A 21,775-nucleotide genomic window follows, 5' to 3' on the forward strand; every position below is an offset into this window, starting at 1 on the left:
ATATCTTTTCTAGTCCTTTTTTTATGCATTGATCTAAAATTAAGCACAGTGCTTTTTTTGGTGATAGTGCATGCCAGGATGACATATCAGAACAGTTCATCAGTGCAAAATTGAGACACATCTGTTCAAATCAATCAGTTACCAACTTGATTGACTAATTTAGCAGGAATGAAAATTTTAAAATCATCATATGGATTGAACCATACAATTCCTTTATCACTACAATATTAAACTTTTCTTTTTATCTCCCACCATAGCATCTGCTAACTTACACCAGGCATTTTGTGAAACTTGTCAATGCTGGAGATTATAACAAAGTAAAAGGTCATATGACAAAGCAGTTGTTCAGCACACTAAATACTGAATGACTACAAAGAGGGAATGAGAGAGTCAGGTATTTTTCAAGTTTTTTTAAATTTATTTTTTAGTAAACTTCTTCTTAAAAATTTTATTTGTTCTTTTTAGATATACATGACAGTAGAGTATATTTTGACATATTATACATACATGGATTATAACTTATTCTAATTAGGATCCCATTTTTGATGTGGAATTTCATTGGTGATATATTCATATATGAACATAGGAAACTAATGTCTGATTCATTCAACTGTCTTTTCTATTCCCATCCCCTTCCCTTCCCTTCCCTTCATTCCCCTTTGTCTAATCCAGTGAACTTTTATTCTTTCCTGCACAACCCCCTTATCATCTGCATATCACAGAGAACATTCAGCCTTTGGTTTTTGGAATTGGCTTAATTCATATTTAGCATGATACTCTCCAGTGCCATCCATTTACTGGCAAATGCCATATATAATTTTCCTTTATAGTTGAGTAATACTCCATTGTGTGTCTGTGTGTATCTCACATTTTCGTCATCCATTCATCCATTGAATGGCACCTAGGTTGGTTCCATAGCTTAACTATTGTGAATTGTGCTGCTATAAACATTGATGGGGCTGAGTCACTATAGTTTGCTGATTTTAAATCTTTTGGATATATATGGAGGAGTGGGATAACTGAGTCAAATGGTGGTTCCATTCCAAGTTTTCTGAGGAATCTCTATATTGCTTTTCAGAGTGGTTGCACCAATTCCAGTCTCACCAACAGTGTATGAGTATACCTTTCCCCCTCATCCTTGCCAACATTTATTGTTGCTTGTGTTCTTGATAATTGCCATTCTGACTATAGTGAGACAGCATCTCAATGTAGTTTTAATTTGCATTTCTCTAATTGCTAGAGAAGTTGAACATTTTTTTTTATATACTTGTTGACAATTCATGTATCTTCCTTTGTGAAGTGTCTGTTCAGTTCCTTTGCCCATTTATCGATCATATTATTTGGGTGGTTTTTTTGTGTGTGTTAAGTTTTTTGAGTTCTTTATATATCCTGGAGATTAAAACTCTATCTGAGTTACAGGTAGCAAAGATTTTCCCTCATTCTGTAGGCTCTCTCTTCACGTTCTTGATTGTTTCCTTTACTGTGAAGATGCTTTTTAGTTTGACACCATCCCATTTATTGATTCTTGATTTTACTTCTTGTGCTTTAGGAGTCTTGTTGAGGAATTTGGTTCCGAAGCTGACATGATGGAGAGTTGGGCCTACATTTTCTTCTAGTAGAGGCAGGATCTCTGGTCTAATGTCCAGGTCCTTGATCCACTTTGAGTTGAATTTTGCACAGGATGAGAGATAGGAATTCAATTTCATTCTGCTACATATGGATTTCCAATTTTCCCAGCACCATTTGTTGAAGAAGCTATCTTTTATTTTTAGTAAAATTCCTGACCCTTGTTATTCATCTATACTTATTTAATCATAAGTATCTAACACAAAATAAAATTTTGAAATTTGAGGGGATGACTTTTTTCCTGTCCCTCAGCAAAGGAACCAAGAGAGTAAATAAGAAGCAATTCACAAGTATCTTTGATGGTATAATATAGTTGTATGTCAGAAAACAAAACAGAACAAAACAAAACAATTACCTTCATTGTAAAAGTGAAGGCAAGCACAATTCAACTAAATCAGCATGGTTGTTGGGGAAAAAGAAAGCCCGCCTTCCAAGTCAAAGAGTGAGGTAGGTAGCATGCTTTTTGTGTTATGAAATGTGTTTGTTTTGGTCCTCCATTGCCATGTGACAGATTACAATTAGTGGCTGAAGATGACACACATTCTTCATCTCAGTCTCAGTAGCTCAGGAATCTGGGTGTGGCTTAGCTGGGAGCCTCTGGCTCTGGGCCTCTCAGGAGCTGCTGTCAAGCTGTAGGCTGGAGCCTACAGTTCAGGAGCACCTTCACTACCTGAACAGTATGTGGCCATTGGCAGGTTTCAGAAGATCCTTTGCCAAGTTTGACCACATAGGGCTTTCCACTGGGGGCTGTCTGGAGACATGGAAGTTGGTTTCCCCAAGAGTGTGATTCAAAGAGAGTTCCAGAGAGTACTGAGGCCACAGAAGTGACCTGCCATCACACTTTCTGTATTCTGTTGATGAGAAAAAATCAGTAAGTCCAGCCCACCCTCAAGAGGAGTAAATCACCGGGAAGAGAGATTGTTGGGGCCTAATTTAGAGGCTGCCTGCTACAGTCTGTTATTTTAAATGTAATTTTTTGTTGTTTTTTTGCTATACTGGGGACCAAACCCAGGGACTCTCTCATGCTAGGCAAGAGTTCTACACACTGAGCTATATTCCCAGCCTTTAAATGTAAGTTTTTAAAATAGAAAATACATTCTCATGGTTAAAATTTCAAAATGTTCAAGAGGATACAGAGGAAGAAGTTTTCCTCACACCCCTATCTTCCAGTCCCCTCCTTGAGCAAATTGTTATCATTTTCCTGTGTAACCTTTCTGAGACCTTCTGCCAAACCCGATGTTGGGAGAGAGAAACTCCACAGATAGGAGCAGGAAGCCGTTTTAATCTTCCCCTCTCTCTTGCCAGTTTAAACCTGCTTTGCAGAGATAACTCTTTCCTCCTTCTTGGATAAAATCTGAAGTGAATACTATGACTTTTCATCTTCTTGTCAGATAATGAGTTCTCCAATCATTTTCAGTCATAATATTTCATTTCAGAAATAAAATATCTAGTCCTGAGCAATACCAAGTCAGGCTTGGAACTTTTATGTAGAATGTCTCCCCTTGCAGCCAGGCCTGAAAGAAGGAGGAGGGGGTCTTGTGGTCAGCTCCTCCACTACCATGAGCCTTTTCCTTCCTCTTCTACCTCCTTTCTCAGTCTGTCTTTATCAGGGCTTGGGGATGGGAAATGGGGAGCTCTCTTTTTCATTTCTGCTCTTTTGGCTTATTCAGAGATTTTCTCACAGAAACAACCAACTGTGGCTTTCTTCATGTTTGCGAATTCTCTCCTTCATTAGGAGACAATTAGAATTGTTCTTTTCTTCCAAGGACAATTCTCCAACCCCTTGAAGGTAGTATCACTTCAGTCCTGGCAAAACCTCCTGAGACAGCTCGGTGAGAAACTCCCTCTCTCTCATCCTCTGTCTGGTCCTGGGAAGCTCTCACACACCCTTGGTGAATCTTAGATTCTTTGGAAAACTGGTTCAGACTGCCCTTTGCTCTTTGAGGGTTTTTAATTTCTTGAACTGTCTTGCTCAATTCTTTCAGGAATCCTTATATCCTGGGGACAAGGAATGTTCATCAAATCACTCCATGAATTAAAATCCAAAAGAGGAGATGTATCTGCTGGTTGATCAAATTCTTGTCTTGTATGGGTAGGAAGTGAAAGAGTTTTCTTGTAGAACATTTTTCCCACATATTGAGATACCTTTGAAGAAAAATAATTATAGTAATTAAGTCTGTGAATTCATTCAATAACCCAACACTAACCACGGAGGGAGGCTGAGGTAATTTAAGTCATGTAACCTATATGTAGTTTGCAGGGTCACAGTGCTAGGTTATGGTGAGCTTTTTCTTTCTCTTAGAAGCATACAGTGTTTTCAGCCGTAAAGCTTTGTGTCAGCCTGGCTCTAATTTTCCAGTTCCCCTTCCTGGTTCTAATATGGTTCAAGGGCACTGACCATGACTCTACTTCAAGTGTACCCCACCTTGACCTTCTCCAGTGGTCTCCAGTGGTCTACACCAGCTCTAGCCAGTCCTTCTCCTGGCTGGTTACTGGTGAGACAAATGAAGCTGCTCGGAGACTTAGTGCCATGTCGCTAACTGGGACCCTACATGAGGCTTCAGCTGATCTTGCTACAAGCTTGACCCTGGATGGAACCCAGGTCACACTGTCTCAGCTTAGATCCAAAACTGCCTTCATTCTAATAATACATCTGTTCCAAGTTTCTGTAACTTTTTTCTTCCATCCATCCTTTTCCTTGTATGGCCAGTTCAGATCCGCCTTCTTGGTTTTGTGCTGATGGTGGTGGTGGTGGGGGCGTTTCTTCTTGGTGGTGGTACTGGCTATCATGGGGCTTTCCTTCAGTCTCCATTTTAGGATGTTGAGACCTGATTATCTTATCCAGTGATGAACTCTTGGCTGTTCACCTTCTGGATCTTCCACATGTTACTTAGAGTCTTCCAATTCTGCCACTTCAATTCCCAATCTCAACTGTCAATCAACTTGGCCTTCCCCCCAGGTTCTGAGGGAACCTTGTTTGTTATGCTGGCAGATGGTGCCTGGGATGCAGTAGCTCAGTTGTGTTTCATGGAAGTATGTATACTAACAAAAATTAATGATAAGTTGAAGCCAAAGACTATTTGATTTGAGAAAAAAAAATCATGAAGTCATTGTAAGTATGCTGAGGGATATAAGATCCTTACTAAAGAAAAGTAAATAATCTAAAAACAAATGTCATATTGCATTAATGTTAATTTCTTAATTTTGACAGATGTACCATGTGGTATAAGATGTTAAAATTGGGAAAAACTAGATAAACTGTACAATCTTTACAACTTTACTGTCTCTAAAATTATTCCAAAATATTGGAAAAAATAATATCAATGGAAATATTGAAGTATTTATATTAAGAAAAAAATAATTTCCTTACCTTAAAAACTTTAGACAAATAAAAATAGTTTTCAAAGGACAGTCTGAAATTTTAGCTCCTGGCATAAACATTTATGCTCACTAGGAATGGTCCTGAATGAATCCTGGAACAAATTCTGGAACAAATTAGTTTTTGCTTTTTGGCTTACCTTTTAGGAAGTTTAATCTTTTGAAAGTTAATTGTTGACCTATTTATGAATGTTGCATGTTTTAAAGTTACATGAGTCCACAATGCAGACAAATCCTTTCAAATGGTGGCAAGGGAAGTCAACAATAAGCAATGAATATAACAAATAAATAGATCACATTTATGGTTGAAGGTGATAAGTGTTATGAGTGGAAAGGACAGCAGGAAGATGATATCAGGAGCATGAATGGGGCCTGATCAGTGTGACATTTTAAATAGGGTAATCAGAGCAAGTCTCAATGAGAAGGTATGCTTGAAAAAAGATGAATGTAGGGGTTAAAGAATGAGGGCATCAGGGACAGAACATCCTGGGCAGAGGGAACAGCTGTTGGGAAAGCCCTGGCATGGATGAACATGCCTGTAGCAGTTAAGGAGCAACTGCTGGCAGGTAAGCAAGAGCAGCGGCACTGAAGCGGGGATGTGGAGGGTGAGATCTGCAAGGTTGTGGTGGGTGGGACAGTGCAACTGATATGGGACCTTGGCTTTGACTCTGAAGGAAGTGGGGAGCTCTTGCACAGTTTTGAATAGAAGAGTGACATGATCTGTCTTATGTATAAAAAGGACCACTTATTACTGTTTGGTGAGTGGACTTGAGTAGGTAAAGGCAGAATCAGGGAGAACAGAAGAAGGCTAAGGCAGTAATTGGTGCTTTAGAAAAAGACAATGGTGCTTTAGACAAGAATGGAGCAGGGAGGTGGCAAGAAGTGGTGGCTGGAGCCAGCTTGTTCTTGCTCACCACACCCACTTACTAAACTTGTAGGAAGTTTGTGAGCCAGTTGTTAAACATTCCATCATTAAAACTTATATTAAAAACTTAAAATTAAGTTTGGTGAGCTGGGCATGTTATTACTTATCATTGCTTGTGTACTTAAGGTTACTTATATCTATTATATCTGAGATATAATATGTCTATTGTATCTGATGAAAATAAAATGTGGTGCTGCCGTGGTCTCTTTGCAATTCTGTATTCAGTGTCATTATGATATTGTTGACTATGGTGAGAGTGATTTATGTGATAGAGATTGGCAAATGCTACAAATCAGGGTTCATTTGTTTTTAAGAAGTTCTAATTGTCAAACATTTACCACACACCACTTCTTATTGCCTTCTCAGTTATACCTAGGAGTGTGTTACCACTCCTCCAACCTAATGTTTTCAGGTTCCTTCACATCTAACATGTCCCCACCACAGACAGGAAAGCTCAATAAAGAGGTTAAATATTCTGTATATTACAACAGAATAAAGGTAAAAAAATTTCTCCCAAGCATCACCCCATTAATAAATATTTAATTATATGAAATCATCATACCTGTGACTGAATTTTTAGTGCTGGCCCTAGCTTCAATCCCAGGGTACCTCGAAGATGCTCCTCTGTGAGTAATGGCAAAGTTTCTCCATCAATTGCATGATCTTTAAATACCTTATTAAACAAAAAGGCATCAGCTTTATTCAAATGTCTTTAAAAAAATAATGTTCTTGCTCTGTATACAGATATTTTAGTTTTGGTAGAAACATTGAGACTATTTGAGACTGACACAAAATTTTATAAAATAACTTTCTTTCTTCTTTCCTTTTTTTTTTTTTTCTTTCTTTGCTGGGGATTGGACCCAGGGCACATGCTGGGCAAGTGCTATACTACTGTCCTACACTCCCAGCTCCCAACTTATTTCTAGTTGCTCTCTTTCCTATGTCCCAGTGGCACATTAATAATCCTTGGAATAGATTATAATTCTCTGTTTACAGAACTTATTTCCAACCTAAAACACTTATTATTTGAGGACAAGGCTGATGTTCTATGTATCAATGTACCCCTAATGCAGGGTGGTTTATGGTAGAAGATGTGCAATAAACACTGTAGGATAAATCAACAAATGGGCAAGTACCCTGAGTAAAGGGATGCGGGTAGAGCTCAAACATTACCGCCCGGATTTGCAGATGCAGTGTCCTTTGCCCACTGTTTAATGTTTGAAAATGCAAGTGAGAGCAGTTACCCTGGGCCTTTCTAGCAAGGCCTGTTCATTTTAACTCTTTAGTGGATGTTTCCATGCCTTTCTTTCTTCCAGAAGCTAGGAAAGCTACTGGTGGACAAAGTTTCCAGGCAAATAAAGACATGGGTCTGGATCAGTTAGTGGGACCATAATTTCATGATTTCCAACTTCAACCTGCCTGGCAATCCTTGTGTTCATTCATGAGCTTTCTCGCCTTCTCTTTGAAGGCTTCTCCATCCTCCTTAAACTTTAGACCCTACAGAGTCCTCCTTTGTTTTCAGCAGATCATTTACCTTCCTAATTTAAAAAGAAAGAAAGAAAGAAGAAAAGAAAGAAAGGCCAGGCATGATCACTCTGGAGGCTGAGGGGGTGGGATTGTGAGTTCAAAGCCAGCCTCAGTAACTTAGTAAGACCCGTGCCTAAACAGAATATATAAAGGGCTGAGGATGTGGCTCAGTGATTAATCATCCCTGGGTTCAATCCCCAGTACCCAAAATGAAAGAAAAACCAATAAAAAAATAAATAAGAATTTCCACTAAATCTGTATAATGAAACTAACAACTGATATTTCTCTCACTATCCTACTTAATGGAAAACAAGTCTGTTTTAGTGAGTTTGTGGTTGGTGTGACAAAAACGCCTGACAAGAACAACTTAGAGGAGGAAAAGTTTATTTTGGCTCCTGGTTTTAGAGGTTCAGACCACGGTTGGCTGACTCCGTAGCACTGGGCCCAGGCGTGGCAGAGGAAAATGTACAGGACACGGCAACCAGGAAACAGAGAGAGCTCCCTTCAACAGGGAAAAAATGTGAACCCTAAAGGCACACCCTCCGGTGACCTACTTCCTCTAGCCATACCTTACCTGCCTACAGGTACCACCCATTTAATCCATTCAAGTGGATTAATCCACAGATTTGTTTACAGCTGTCATAATCTAATTTCTCTTCTGAACCATTTTGTGCATTGTCTCACACAGGAGCTTTTTTGGAGCACCACATATCCTAACCACAACAAGGTCGCTCTACTACTTAAAGACTATTTCTCCACATTTGCTGTGGATCTTCACCTCTTCCACTTTGGGGCCTCACATGAATAGAAAATTCCCTCTTTTGTCTTCAACTTTTCCTTTTCTGCTAGCTCTTTCCCATTAGCTAAGCAAGTCTCCACCATTGATAAGTGAACAATAATGACAACACACACACTCCATTTCTAGATCTGCCCCACATCTCTCTTTCCCTTCATAGATGCATTTCTCAAAAGGGGTTCAGTGCTCTTCCCTGCATTCCTGTCATTCTTCAGTCTCATGGATTCTGAGTTCTTTCCCTTCCATACAATTAATCCTTCTCTTTTCAGGCTCCCTGGTGCCTCTATGGTACCAAACACTTGACATTTTCTAGTTCTCATTTCTTGTATCTGCTAAATTCCTGGATGCTTTTGACATTGATGACTACTCCTTTGTGAACATGACCATCTCTATATGCTGAAGGCTCTCTAACATCTGTGTTTAACTTAGACGCTCAATCCTGCCAATTCTGCCTCTTAGATAGTGTTTTTATCTGCCCACCCACATTGCTCCTACCCTGGCTTAACCTCCTTATAGCTCATGTGAGGCATCTTGCCCTGTGGTCTTGCTCCCTTCAATCTATTTTCACAAAATCAACTTGAGTGACATTTCTGAATAAAGTGAATCATGCCTCTCCTGCTTAAAACCTCCACTGCCTTTAGGATAAACTCAAAGTCCTTCCCGGGGTCTTCAAGGCTCCTTGTGACCTGGCCCCTTCTTTCTCTTTAGGATCCTGTCTTGCTGTTCTCATTTCTTCCACGTTGGCCTTGGCCCTTTATGCTACTGCGAACTATTCTCAAAATCCAAGTATGTTAAGTTCTCTCTGGCTCTGGCCCTCACTGGGAAGCTCCTTATTCCCTCCCTTCTGCCTCCCCTCCCTTCTGACCTTCACATCTCACTTCAGAGGCCACTTCCTTTAGGGGGCCATGATTTCCTCCCGTGTGCTCCTACTCCACTTCATATCCTCTCTTGTAGCACACTTCTGTTGACGTGGGATCCCTGACTGGTGTCCTCCTCTGGACTTTGAGCTCCATCAGAAGAGGAATCACATGTGCATGTTTCCTTATGTGGTCCCAGGCCTTGAAGGGCATGCCTTGGGACCAGCTGGAAAATAGAAATTTCTTGGAAAGCTAAGACCAGGACCTTGTGTTTCGGTTGAGTCATTTACAAAGTGTAATAAGTAATTAGTTCTTTTCCTATTTCAATTAAGCAAATAACAAATAGGCTAATATGAATTAATTTAATTTGAGCCAAATTAAAAATGTTGACAGTCTGGGTTAGTCTGTATAGCCTTATATTGGAGGAATTATAATTTTCTTAGAAATATCTCTTTGAAATATCAAAAGCAATATGCCTCTTTTGCCACCCTGGAGACTTTCTAGGAGACCAGAGATCCTTGGTTGGAAGCTCAATAATCTTATTGTAAGTGGTAAAGTAAGGTTATTATAACCTTACTCAATAACCTTACTGTAATGTGGGTTATAATAGAAAGGGACAGATTTGTAGTCACATATGTATTTTCCAATTTAGTCAACTTGATGCTTAGTTTTAGTCAGCTGCAAAATAAAGGTAATATCTTTTTTGGGGGGGGCAGAATTATGATATAAAATTTTATTTAAAAGAGGATGTAAGTTATGTGTCTATCACAGTGGATATCACACTAGGCATTATTATCATTGTTAGTTTTTTTTTTTATAAACAAAGAATCCATGTAGAAATGGTTGAGTTATTCAACACACACAGTAAGAAAACTTGTTAAGTTACATATTGTTCATGATTCTGATCCAGGGTTTCCCCTGCTGGATCTCACTGCCATGCAGAAGACGGAGTGCAGATGAAAATAGTTGATTCTATTTATGGTGGAAATCTCATCTCATTTCTACTTCCTTTGTAGTGATTCCAGTGAGTGTTGAAGTGCATGTTTGTGAACATCCAAAGAAGGAGAAAACACATGAATACCCTTTCAAAGGGAGGGAGGTTGGCAGCCAGGGACTGGCAGGTGAGGACGGACCTAACCCTCAGCCATGGTGGGTATACATGGGGCCTGGGCAAGATATAGAACACATCTCTGTCACTTGGATATGCACCCTTTGTCCTTACCACAGCATTTTGGGCCATGTGTATGATGTAAATGTGCCTCAATTTTTAGTAATTTCAGTTAGTTTTGGGGATAAAATCTTTTATCTGCTGGATTCTTTGAATTAGACATTTATTTAGAATAACAAAATGAGTTACAAGTTCTCCTGCGTGTCCCTAAATAGCTGAGCCACCAACCCTCTGGATACATCTCTTTAAAAGAGCTCATTTGCACAAGGGTTTGGGTTTTATTTGTGATCTTTTTTTTTCCCCTCAATTTCTTGCTTTAGTAGAAGGAAGTGGGTGTTTGGAGGTTGCTGAATGGACACCTAAGGCAGAGGTGAGGACAGAGGGGAGTACAGTGGGTACAGCTCTGACTAGCCTAGGGGCATGGTCCAACTCATATAAAGAGATGGGCTGGCACCTGTAATCCCAGCAACTCGGGAGACAAGGAGGGAGGATTGTGAGTTCAAAGTCAGCCTCAGCAAAAATGAAGCACTAAGCAACTAAGTGAGACGCTGTCTCTAAATAAAATACAAATTAGGCCTGGGGATGTGGCTCAGTGGTCGAGTGCCTCTGAGTTCTATCCCTGGTACCCCACCCACTAAAAAAGGAGATGGGCTGGAGTAAAAGTTGACAGGACATTTTTGACAAGGAAGCTGTGCACAAGCGGTGCTGCATCAAGGCTGTTGCACCCAAAATGCACTGGGCTGAATCAGGGAGGTCTCCCCATTTCTGTGCAGAGGAATTTCCCTGAGCATAACAAGAAAAGCACACCACAGAGCAGCCCAGTCTTTTGGTTGATGTCATCTGCAGTAGCTTGGAGGGGAAGACATTAAAATGTGTTTTTACCCCTAAGACATTTGAGAAGCATTTAGAAATAATTGATATCATTTCTTCTTGAAGGCACTGACATCCTATTTCTGAAAGATAGTGAGTCAGCAATGTTTGGGGTACTCATGTTTAGGTGACTTCTGTGTATTACCCACAAAGGGACACTTGGGATTATTATTGCAAGAGTAGTTTATTATACTCTTTATAATAAACTTTAATAACTATGGATGGCTGACTGATTAAGAATAATCAAAGTTCCACAAATTTTTAATCCACCAAAATCAGCAATCACATGCTTATTATATACAAAGGATTGTTTATTTCTGGCTGCTATCAGAATTTAATAAGTTCATTGTGCCTGTGGTTGTTGTGGCACTTGATAAATGGTAGATATAAATCTTAAAAGCGATTTACCTGTGACTAGTGACTAATAATAAAATAAGGCTATACCCAATGAGCAGGAGGATATAGGGGAAAAAATTTAATGTTATGCAAATGATGAAATTAGCATTTATCAAGTACTCAAAATGTACAAGGTACTCTTTAATGTTCATAGCAATCCTTTGAAAATGTCTTATTACTATTATCCTCATTTTGTAGGTGAAAGGCACAGAGAAAAGAGGAAACTTGTTTTAAGTCACACATTCAAAAAATAGAAAAGCCAGAATTTGAATTTGTACTTTCTGGCTTCAGAAGCCTTACTCTTAATTACTATGGCTTTTCCATAAGTCCTATGAACAGAATTTTTTAAAAAAAGGAAAAGAAAAAGAATTAACAGCATTACACTGTGGAAAACATTTTACAAAACAGAGTTCTAAAAAATTTTTTTCTAGCATCAGTTGATTATGATATTGTTAACCTTTAATGTCCTTTTCTTGCCTTCTTTAATTTTTTTTAATTTGTTCTAGTTACACATGTTAGTAGCATGCACTTTGATACGTCATATATAATGAAGTAAAATTTCTCATTATATACATGAGGTAGAATCCCCCTGGTAGTATAGTTACATATGTACATAGGGTAATAGTCTGATTCATTCTACTATCCTTCCTACCCCCAAATCCCCTTCTTGCCTTATTTTTTAAATATGTAAACCAAAGATAATGATATCAGATTTAGTAGATACTTTGTTGCTTATAATTGTTATTAAATCACTCAAAAAAGTAAACTATATGCATAAAAAGTAGCAGTGACATAAATTTCAAAACTGACAACCCATGATTTTTGTCACCAATTTTCCCACAAAAATGTGGCTAATTTTCTTTCCATTTGTCTTGACAGTTCATTATAATTTTAAAAATAGCATTTATATACCAGATGGAATTATGCATGTGCATTTTTACATATTATCCCAGTATAAATGTAGAATTTAAAAATAGTTAAGGAGCTGGGTATGTCACTCAAGATAGAGTGCTTGTCTAGTATGTAGGAGGCCCTGGGTTTAATCCCACTAAATAAATAGATAGATACAGTTAAGTTTCTACTTTTCAGATCTATTGCTTCCTTGTCCTTTTCAGAATGAAGTATAGCTTTCTTTTATTTAGGATGAGTAGCCTAAAACTTATTTATTTATTTACTTATTTTTTAGTTGTTGATTGGGGCCTTTATTTACTTATCCATATGTGGTCCTGAGAAATGAACCCAGTGCCTCACACATGCTAAGCTAGTGCTCTACCACTGAGCTAAAGCCCCAGCCCCACCCTAAAACTTTTGATATAGAAGCATGTACTCCAAAAATGTTTGCTATATGCATGAGCAAGGAATGTAGCATAATTTCCCATTGCTTTTGAATGTTTAGTCTCTGAATCTCCTTCTAGTTTTGGGAGTATTTCCATTTCTCAGGAGTCTTTCTGGGATCTATGCTGAAGCCTCCCTTGGCTTTGGGTGTGGCATGTGAACCACATACACCCATCAGAAACACCTGTCCCAGAAAAGACAACCACATAAAAAAGTCAAGTGCCCTTGAGTTTCATCCCTAGTACCCTACCTCCTGCAAAAAAAAAAAAGGGGGTGGGGGAGGGTTAATAGGAATCCTTTCTGGGGGCAAGAGGCAAATTTGACAAAACTATTATGCTGGAAATAAATTTCAAATTGTTGTAATTTTATGAAAATACTTAAATATTGAGTCACCTGAGCACAGTCTGAACAACCTGGAAGGCTTCTAATGAAGTTGTGTACATCATCCACGGTCCATTTCTGAATATCTTCATCCAAAGAAAGATTTTCCCCAACTGTAACCAGTGCATGTGTTCCTTTAAGATGGAAAGGCAATTATTTTGTGGCATGGAATTTCTAGGAAAAAGAGGAAGCTTGGAGCATGGGTTTCTGTAGAGTTACATGAATTTCTCTCAGAGTGACAGAACACGCTCTGTTTACATGAGCCAATTTTGTAATCTCTTTAAAAGATATTCAGAGTCACTGGGAAATGTTCTGTCTCTGCCTTTCTTTTCCTCCTCTGAAAGGATGCTTAGTGACAACAGTATTGTAAGCAAACAAAGATTTATTCCATCTGCTCCCAGATTCCAACAGAAAGCTCTCTCCAGATTAATGCCACCATGTTCTGTGATATTCTGATCATCATGCTCTCTGCTAAGAATTTAGCTACATCTTCATCAAAATGGCAAGCTAACTCTTTGGAGAAAAGCAGTTAGTATGGTGGCTAGATTTCATACACCCCAGAATCCCTGTGTTTAAAAAAAAATTTTTTTTTCTAAAAAAGTTCCAGAAACTATTCACTGCATAGTTTTGGCAATGGTGTTTATACATTCAGGTTAGAAGGTATCACAACAGTGATAGACCCTGAAAAGTTGTTTCTTTTTAACTGCCTTTTTTTTTTCTACACTTAATATAGAAGAGATAGAATTCATACTGAAAAGCAAAAAGCCTGTCTGCTTTGTGTTGAAGAAATTAACAGTAAGTTAAATTAAATTTTTAATTTAAAATTCTGGTAAGTTCCTCATACTTCCTCAGACTTTGTTGAAAGTTCTCTATTTTTCAACATATAAATAAAGACTAGTGTCATTGATATGGCTTATTAGAACCAATATAATAAAGTGACTTCAAAAAGAGGTCATTCTAGATGGGAGGGAAATGGGGAGAGAAAAGGGAGACTCATGAACTGAAATCGAATTTCATGCACGTATGAGTTTGTTGGGATGAAACCAACTATTATGTATAATTATAAAGATGTTAAAAATAAAAGAAATCATTCACCAGAAAAAAAAAAGAAAAATAAAAAGAAGAAGAAGTTGTTATTCTAAGCAGGGTATGGCCCATATTCCCAGACCCAGGAGATTGAGGCAAAAGGATCACAAGTTCAAGGCCAGACTCAGCAACTTGTCGAGACTTTGTCTCAAAATAAAAAAAAAAAAAAAGAAAAGGACTGGACATGTGGCTCAATGGTAAAGAGTCCCTGGGTTTAATTCCTAGTAACCCCCCAAAAGAGGTTGTTCCAAACAGGATTAAAAAAAAGAAGGATAAAGAGAGGCATAATTGTTGCAGTTCCCTGTGTAATAAGGTCAGGACTTGACAACCTGCTTTTAGTGAGGATCTGCCCTTGGCCCCTGGACACCCACCTGGCAGAGACAGTGGAGGAACTGGAGGGCAAACTCTGTTTGTTTCACCATCACAGGCTTCAACACCTGGCTCTGAAGCCTTCTGCTTCCCACCACCCCAGGTCTTCACCTCCAGGGGAGCAGCATGAGCTCCTTGGGGTTTTCCATTAGTGGGCTGGAGTGCTCCACAGGGGTTGGTGACAGCTGTAGTTGGTTTGTCAGTGGTTTTGCTTGACTTCTGATTGTTGCATATTTCAGTTTCTGGGTCTGTTTCATGCTCATCCTCTTCGTGTGGAATTGCATGTGTCTGGTGTAGGGCTTTTTCTTCTGCTCGACTTTTGGAACTCTCAGAATCACTGTTAAGAGGTTTCTGATTCCCTGAACCCCTCCTGAGTCGATAATATTTCTGCCCCCAGCTTTCTATAAAGTGTGGTCCGGTTGCTACCAGAATAGGGTTTCCCCGAAGGTTTCTGAGGGTACTTCTGTGAAAATGCAGGTCACTGGCTGGGAGCATGCTCTGGCCTTGGTAGATGGCTTGGCAAGGTGGGACACTGGAACCATAGAGGAATGGCATCTCTAAGCCACCTAGTCCCTTTGGGTTAAATTTTTCCAATTTCCTTTGCTGGTAATTAGAATACATTTCCATTTCTGCCCTAAAAACAAAACAATATATTTTATACAACCAAAAAAAAAAAAAAAAAACAACATTAGAAATATAATTTTGATGGCCCTTTGCCTTCCCAGTGGGACTCAATGAGTTAATGCAAGTCTCAATGGTTATCAATCAAGGCAAGTGACTGGGGCAAGTGGGAAAGGAGGACTTGCTGGTAGTTTGGCTTACTTCACTTTCTTATTGGTGGTCACCTGGACTCCTCAGTGTTCAGTGATGAGGAAATTGACTCAACGCCTTCTCTCACCCTGTGGTCATACCCTAGCTATATTGCTCTGCCTTATTTTCTGCCTGTCACTACAGTTGAAGGCCACTGTTGAACTGATGTCAGGTTGTCTGGGCTTTGACAATGTCTGAAGTGGGTTGGCAAACTTGGCTCCTACCCTCCAGCAACACTAAAATAATTTAAGACAGAAATGCCAATATGAACTCCAGAGGCATCACGGCTATGCATTAATTATGGAACACTGACAGACTATCACAATGTATAGAACTGTCAGCTTCACTATGTGGTTTTTAATCTTGAATTTATTGTTAACAAAGCTGTATACGTGTTAGTATATTTTCTTTTTGTAATCTTTTCTGTAAGTCATCAGGGTGTGTGTATATTTGTGTGAGTGTGTGTCCATTGTCATATATATTCATTTATAAATGGACAAGTGAATGAATAGAAAATAAATACAACAACATTGTTAAGTTACCTGGCAGCATGAGGCCTTCGAATCATTTCATTTCTTCGGCTCACTGCCCTTATGGACTCAGGTGGCAAAAAGCCCCAACCTTAAAAAAAGAAAACCACCATTCCATCCCACAAACAAATGAAAAGCACACATTTGAAAATAATAAAATATAATGATTGAAAACAATGTCTGCAAAAAACAACCCACCAGTTGAACACAATTTGGAAATCATATTGGATCACTGATGTTCACTATCTAAGATCATCTTTAGTGACCGAATGATAAATATAAAATAAATTTTGGTTCTTTTCTTTAATTGTTATTGTAGATGACATTTTCCTGCCATATTGCAAATGAAAGAGGTAAACTGTGAATCTTTGATCTATCTTTTCTTATTTAACTGAATATATTTAGTGGTACAATGTAATATTTTGATATGTGTACTCCTTGTAGAAGTGAAGTAACATACAATCACTTTATTTGTTTATTATTATTATTATTATTTTGGTGAAAAGAACATTTAAATCTTTTAGCAATTTTCAAGTATATAGTACTTGTTATTAACTATAGCTACCATGCTGTATAATATATCTCTAAACTTATTTCTCCTATCTAATTGAAACTTTGTACAATTTAACCAGAATCTCTCCCGTTTACTTCACTTTGGTCTCTTGTTTTGAAGGAAAAATTGATAGGTTTCTTCTGTTGACCTTTTATAAAAAAATGTTTCTTGATGTACCAAAATCCCAGGAAATAAATGCAATGAGGAGTTAAGTGGAATTGAGCAGTAAATACATCCTATATTCAAATCAATCTTCCAAAGTACCTCAAAAGCAACATCACCAGGTTTCAGGTTCCATTCTTGCCTGGCAACCTGGTTGATTTCACCTTTCTCTGGACTCTAATGCACTTAGGAGTCTGTCCTGGGACTTTTCTGAGCCATCCATGGAAAATAACCAGTTTTTAAATTTATTTTCTTTATACATTTCCAACCCATCATGGACCAATACATAAACAATGCAAAAAGTTTTCTAATAGATTGAAATGAAAACAATGTGTACAGGCACCATCAAAAAAGACAAAAAGAAAGATCACTGATGACATCCACATAGTGCTAATCTAATGAGTCCTCATCTCACTTGGGCTATGAGTTGCGTATTTGACACAGTGCTCACTCTCCACTTACAAAACTTTCTTCCCCAGTATATGCTCCTGGGTTTCCTCCTACTTTGCTGGTTGCTCCTTCTGTTTCCGCCATGCTCGTTCTTCCTCATCTTTGGGCTCTGTTGATGTGTCTTAGGGATCATCCTTTGAACTCCTCTATCTATGGTCCATCCATAGATGGTCTTACCTGGTCTCATATTTTCTGATGAGTTTCAAGGTTATGGCTCCTGATTTTCTCCACAAGTCCTCCCTGACTTCAGCTGCCTTTCTGACAACTCCACTTGGGGGCTATTAGGCATCCCAAATGTAATCTGAGAAAGCTGAGTCTCTGGTATCTCTCTCTCCCCAAGAACTCTTTTCCTTTATTTTCCTCAAGTTCAATTCAACAAACAGCAACTTCACCTTTTGGATTATTCCCAGGACAAAATTTTTATGTCATTTGTAAAACCTCTCTTTCACCTCCCACACCCAAACTGAGAAAATCCTGTTTTACCACCCAAATAATTATAGAATCTAACCATTTCTTACTATTTCTATTCCCCCAACCCAAGACCTCACCATTAGAATCCTTTAACTGTTCTAACTGCTCCTTAATTTCCTATCAGACTCCACAGATGAGAGCCAAACATGGATTGTTCATACCTGAGTAGATGCGATTAGACAACATATTTGGCATATTTGCATTGGGTAGAATAGAGGATCCAAAATGGGAAGGAACATAAAACTGCCTTGGGTCAGTTGGACCTACAGTGGGAGGCAACACATCTCTAAGGGGAAAAAAACAAAAGATATAAAATAGGTAAAATGAGAATGAAGTTGGACAAATTTCCATTGCTTAGGCAGGGAGATTTTTTTTTTTTAATTGCCACATGGAATTCTATCACCTCTTTCTAAACTGAAGTACAAAAGTCATGTGATTTTTATTGGTTTGTGGAGAAATACAGTAAGGATTAGAAGAAAGGACTTGACCCAGGTCAAGGAAATTCATTTCTGTAGTTCCGGAGGATTGACCCAGGTTGACAAAAAGAGAAAACAGGAAGGGAAAGTTTTAGGGACATCTAGAAAAAAATATCTTATCAAATCAATGCCACTTGTGGATTTTTTTATGACCAACATTATGTTCTTTCCACAAACTCTGTTCTTATTTAATGGACATATTTTGCTTGTGATTGCCATCTGGAGTCAATGTTGAAAAATCTAGGTGAACAATTTTTTTTTCCTAAATTTCAGTTGTCTCTGGGAGTCCAACTTTATTGTTCACATTCCTTAGACAAGAATAAATAATGTGTCTTATTTTCTTTTCAGAATATCAAAAGACATTCTTGAGAAAGGAAGATAGAATATTGACAGCGTGTACAACCAAAATACTTATAATTTCACTTTTGTTGAAAAGAAAGAATTGTCTATCATAGGCACCCTATTGTTATGGATTTAATTGTTTCTCCCTAAATTCACATTTTGAAGTATTAACCTCCAGTATTACTACATTTGGAGATTAAGCCTTTAAGGAGGCAATTGAGGTTAAAGAAGCATAAGTGTGGGGCCTAATCTGATAGGACCAGTGAAGAGGAAGAGAATCCAGAATTCTCTCTGCATTTACACAGAAAATAAAGGTCATTAGATGACACAGTGTGTCTTCAAGGAGTCTAAACATCAGGAAGAGGCCTCACTGGAAACCCACTGGGTAGCACCTTGATCTTGGACTTTTGGCCTCTGGAACTAGAGAAATGAATTTTCATTATTTAAGCATCCAGCCTGATACTTTATTATGACAGCCCTGGAAGACTAACACACCAATGTTTGCATCTGAATGAGGCTTGTAATTGCTGGCTAGTTATTTTGCCTGCTGAGCAATTAGGTCAAGCAGGCCTAGAAGGGCAAGTGGTAGCAGATATCCTGAGGGGAGACAAGCATCTTGACTTGAGTTATCGCAGCACAGCTCACTGAGATAATAGAATGTCACTGGCGTTAACATCATTCTAAAGGTTAATGATGAACTCTACTATCATTTTACTGGACTATTATATTGGAGAGACATACCTATCCACAATTGGAGGTCCAAATGGCGTGGGAACAAGTGGAATCCTCTGCTGCCCCGATGCTGTCAGTAAGGGGTTCACAGCCATCACGGGATTTGACATCAGTAGCTCTTGACTCTGATGGAGTTCTAAAAAGAACCAAATAAGTATGTTAACAAAGAACTCTACTTTTTGTGAATTCTTCTTGAACACAGTGAAAATCATTTGTTTTTTTCACAATATTTGGGAAGACTGGCTACATCAAGCTTTTGGTTACCCTTTACAGAAAGCCCTGGGAGACAACTGTAGAACTGTTTTGTAAATATGCCTTTGGAGTTTCTTGCCATCCAGGTAATGGCATAACATACTAGAAGCAATAATCAAATTAAACCAGTCTTGCAAGATTCCAGGAATACCAACTTCCTTTCTTACAACTTGTTTTGATTCTTACATTTGTACGGGTCCAAATGAAAACATTCTTCTGTATGTTCAATCTTTGGAAAACTATTCTGATAGTTAACAAAATTAAAACAGAAAATTAGTTGGAAGAATCTTCTTAATGACTAAGAATATATCTAAATAGGATAGATATTGGTTGAATATGTGAGACTAATTAGAAAAAGTGACCAAATTATATACATGCTTGTATAAACACAAATATTCTTATAATTTATCATCAGAACCTAGTGATCAGAAAAAATATTCTTTGAATAATTTAAAGTATTAAGCAAGTACTAGTCAAACTAGTTACCTTTATTTTGTTTGTCTTTATGTAGTGCTGAGGATTGAACCCAGTGCCCCACATGTGCTAGGCAAGCACTCTATCACTGAGCTACAATGCCAGCCCAGCTTCTCCATTTTTTGGGGGTGGGTGGGTAGTAGAGATTGAACTGAGGGGCACTCAGACATTGAGCCACATACCCAGCCCTATTTTGTATTTTATTTAGAGACAGGATCTCACTGAGTTGCTTAGCAACTTGCTTTTGCTGAGGCTGGCTTTGAACTCACGATCCTCCTGCCTCAGCCTTCCGAGCCGCTGGGATTACAGGCATGCATCACTGCATCCGGCCACCTCCTCTATTCTTAATCGTCACTTAAAAAAAATCTGAAATATCTACAACTATATGTAAGGAAAGGAAGTCAGGAAGAAAATGTTTTCCATTGTAGTGATCTTTCTTTCCTATTTTCTTTTCTTGTGTGTCTATTTGATTTAATTTTTAATATAGTTCATTTATTCACATGGTTCCAAATCTAAAAATAATAGCATTTAAATATGCAATCCCTTCTTTAGCTTCTTTTTCAGATCTATCTCTACTGATAAAATTGAAAATTCAAGTCCATATGTCACCTAATATTGGCTTTGGCCATCATCATCATCATCATCATCATCATCATCATCATCATCATTATAGGGATTGAATCCAGAGGTGATTTTTCACTGAGCTCTATCCCCAGACCTTTTTATTTTTATTTTGAGACAGGGTTCTGCTAAATTGCTGAGGGTGGCCTTGAACTTGTGATCCTCCTGCCTCAGACTCCCAAGTCTGGGATTGCAGGCATCGGTCACTGCACATAGCCCTTTTTTTTTTTTTTTAATTTATTTTTATCACTGAACCTCTGGGATATCAATATGATTTCTTCTCTGATTGTGGCCTTAGGGAGTTTAGGCATGGTATAGTCGAGGTTAGAATAAAAATATCTGAGGACTGGGATTGCAGCTCAGTGGTAGAAGGTTCACCTAGCACAACGTGTGAGGCACTGGGTTTGATCCTCAGCACCAAATTAAAAATAAATAAATACATAGATAGATAGATAGATAAGTAAAGGTATTGCTTTGATGGTCTCTGGCAGAAGTTTAAACTTATCCTTAAGTGATATAGACTTTTTGAAGTTATAAAATTGATGCATGAGAAGCTGGGGTTGTGGCTCAGTGGTAGAGCGCTTGCCTAGCACCTGCAAGGCCCTAAGTTCAATTATGAGCACCACATAAAAATGAATAAAATAAAGGTATTGTGTCCAACTACAATTAAAAATTAAATATTAAAAAAATACAGTGCTCATCTTTTATTTGATGTGATGTCTGAGACAAATCGGGGGAAGGAGGAAGGAAAAGGAGAGGAGCAAGAATGGCTTAAAGGCCAACCACCCTTCTTCCTCAGCATGTCACCCTTGGGAAAATATAGGGAGTTGAATCACTAAAAGCAAAGGAGGTTGTCTTACTTTGAAATCCCTAAAGCAGGCCCCGAGACAAGGAGTTTAGTGCAGATGGTATATTTAGGAGGCAATTGGAGGAAGTTCAGGAGAGTAAGGAAGTGAGACCAGGAAGTGAAAAGTCAATAAAGGATGAGTCAGTGTGTGGGTTACCACTGTGGGAACTGGGGTTCAACCCTACTGGGATTCTCTAAGAAAACTTTGTGGTAAATATCTCAGAATTGTCCCCAAAAGACAGAAAGGTGGCCACGTACCCAGTGATTTCAATTGGCCATTGGTTGAGGGAATACTTTTCCAACGGGTCTGGATTGTGCTTAAATTAGACCCAACAAGCTCC

General features: G+C 38.5%; 1 protein-coding gene across 1 annotated transcript; it reads right to left on the reverse strand.

Moving 5' to 3' along the window:
* Nucleotides 1–1,694: 1,694 nt before the first annotated feature.
* Nucleotides 1,695–19,478, reverse strand: Samd7 (sterile alpha motif domain containing 7). The gene is made up of 7 exons (XM_015494348.2): nucleotides 19,250–19,478; nucleotides 17,852–17,976; nucleotides 16,067–16,145; nucleotides 14,717–15,348; nucleotides 13,272–13,393; nucleotides 6,492–6,602; nucleotides 1,695–3,771 (listed from the first exon to the last, which is right to left on the reverse strand). The coding sequence occupies exons 1-7, from the start codon at nucleotides 19,450–19,452 to the stop codon at nucleotides 3,577–3,579; spliced, it is 1,467 nt and encodes a 488-aa protein (XP_015349834.2). The 5' UTR covers nucleotides 19,453–19,478; the 3' UTR covers nucleotides 1,695–3,576.
* Between the last annotated feature and the right edge of the window lie 2,297 nt (nucleotides 19,479–21,775).

This window comes from Marmota marmota, unplaced genomic scaffold, assembly GCF_001458135.2.
Source record: "Marmota marmota marmota unplaced genomic scaffold, marMar, whole genome shotgun sequence".
Taxonomy (NCBI): Eukaryota; Metazoa; Chordata; class Mammalia; order Rodentia; family Sciuridae; genus Marmota; species Marmota marmota.

What these genes read in the sequence shown, in the direction of transcription:
- Samd7 (XM_015494348.2), bottom strand. Translation starts at nt 19,452, where the DNA reads ATGATTTTCACTGTGTTCAAGAAGAATTCACAAAAAGTAGAGTTCTTT. An exon ending in GTCTAATCGCATCTACTCAG is followed by an intron (nt 16,146 to 17,851) that starts GTATGAACAATC and finishes TCTTTTTTTAAG; the next exon opens with GTTGGGGCTTTTTGCCACCT. An exon ending in GTTGTTCAGACTGTGCTCAG is followed by an intron (nt 6,603 to 13,271) that starts GTGACTCAATAT and finishes TTGTTTAATAAG; the next exon opens with GTATTTAAAGATCATGCAAT.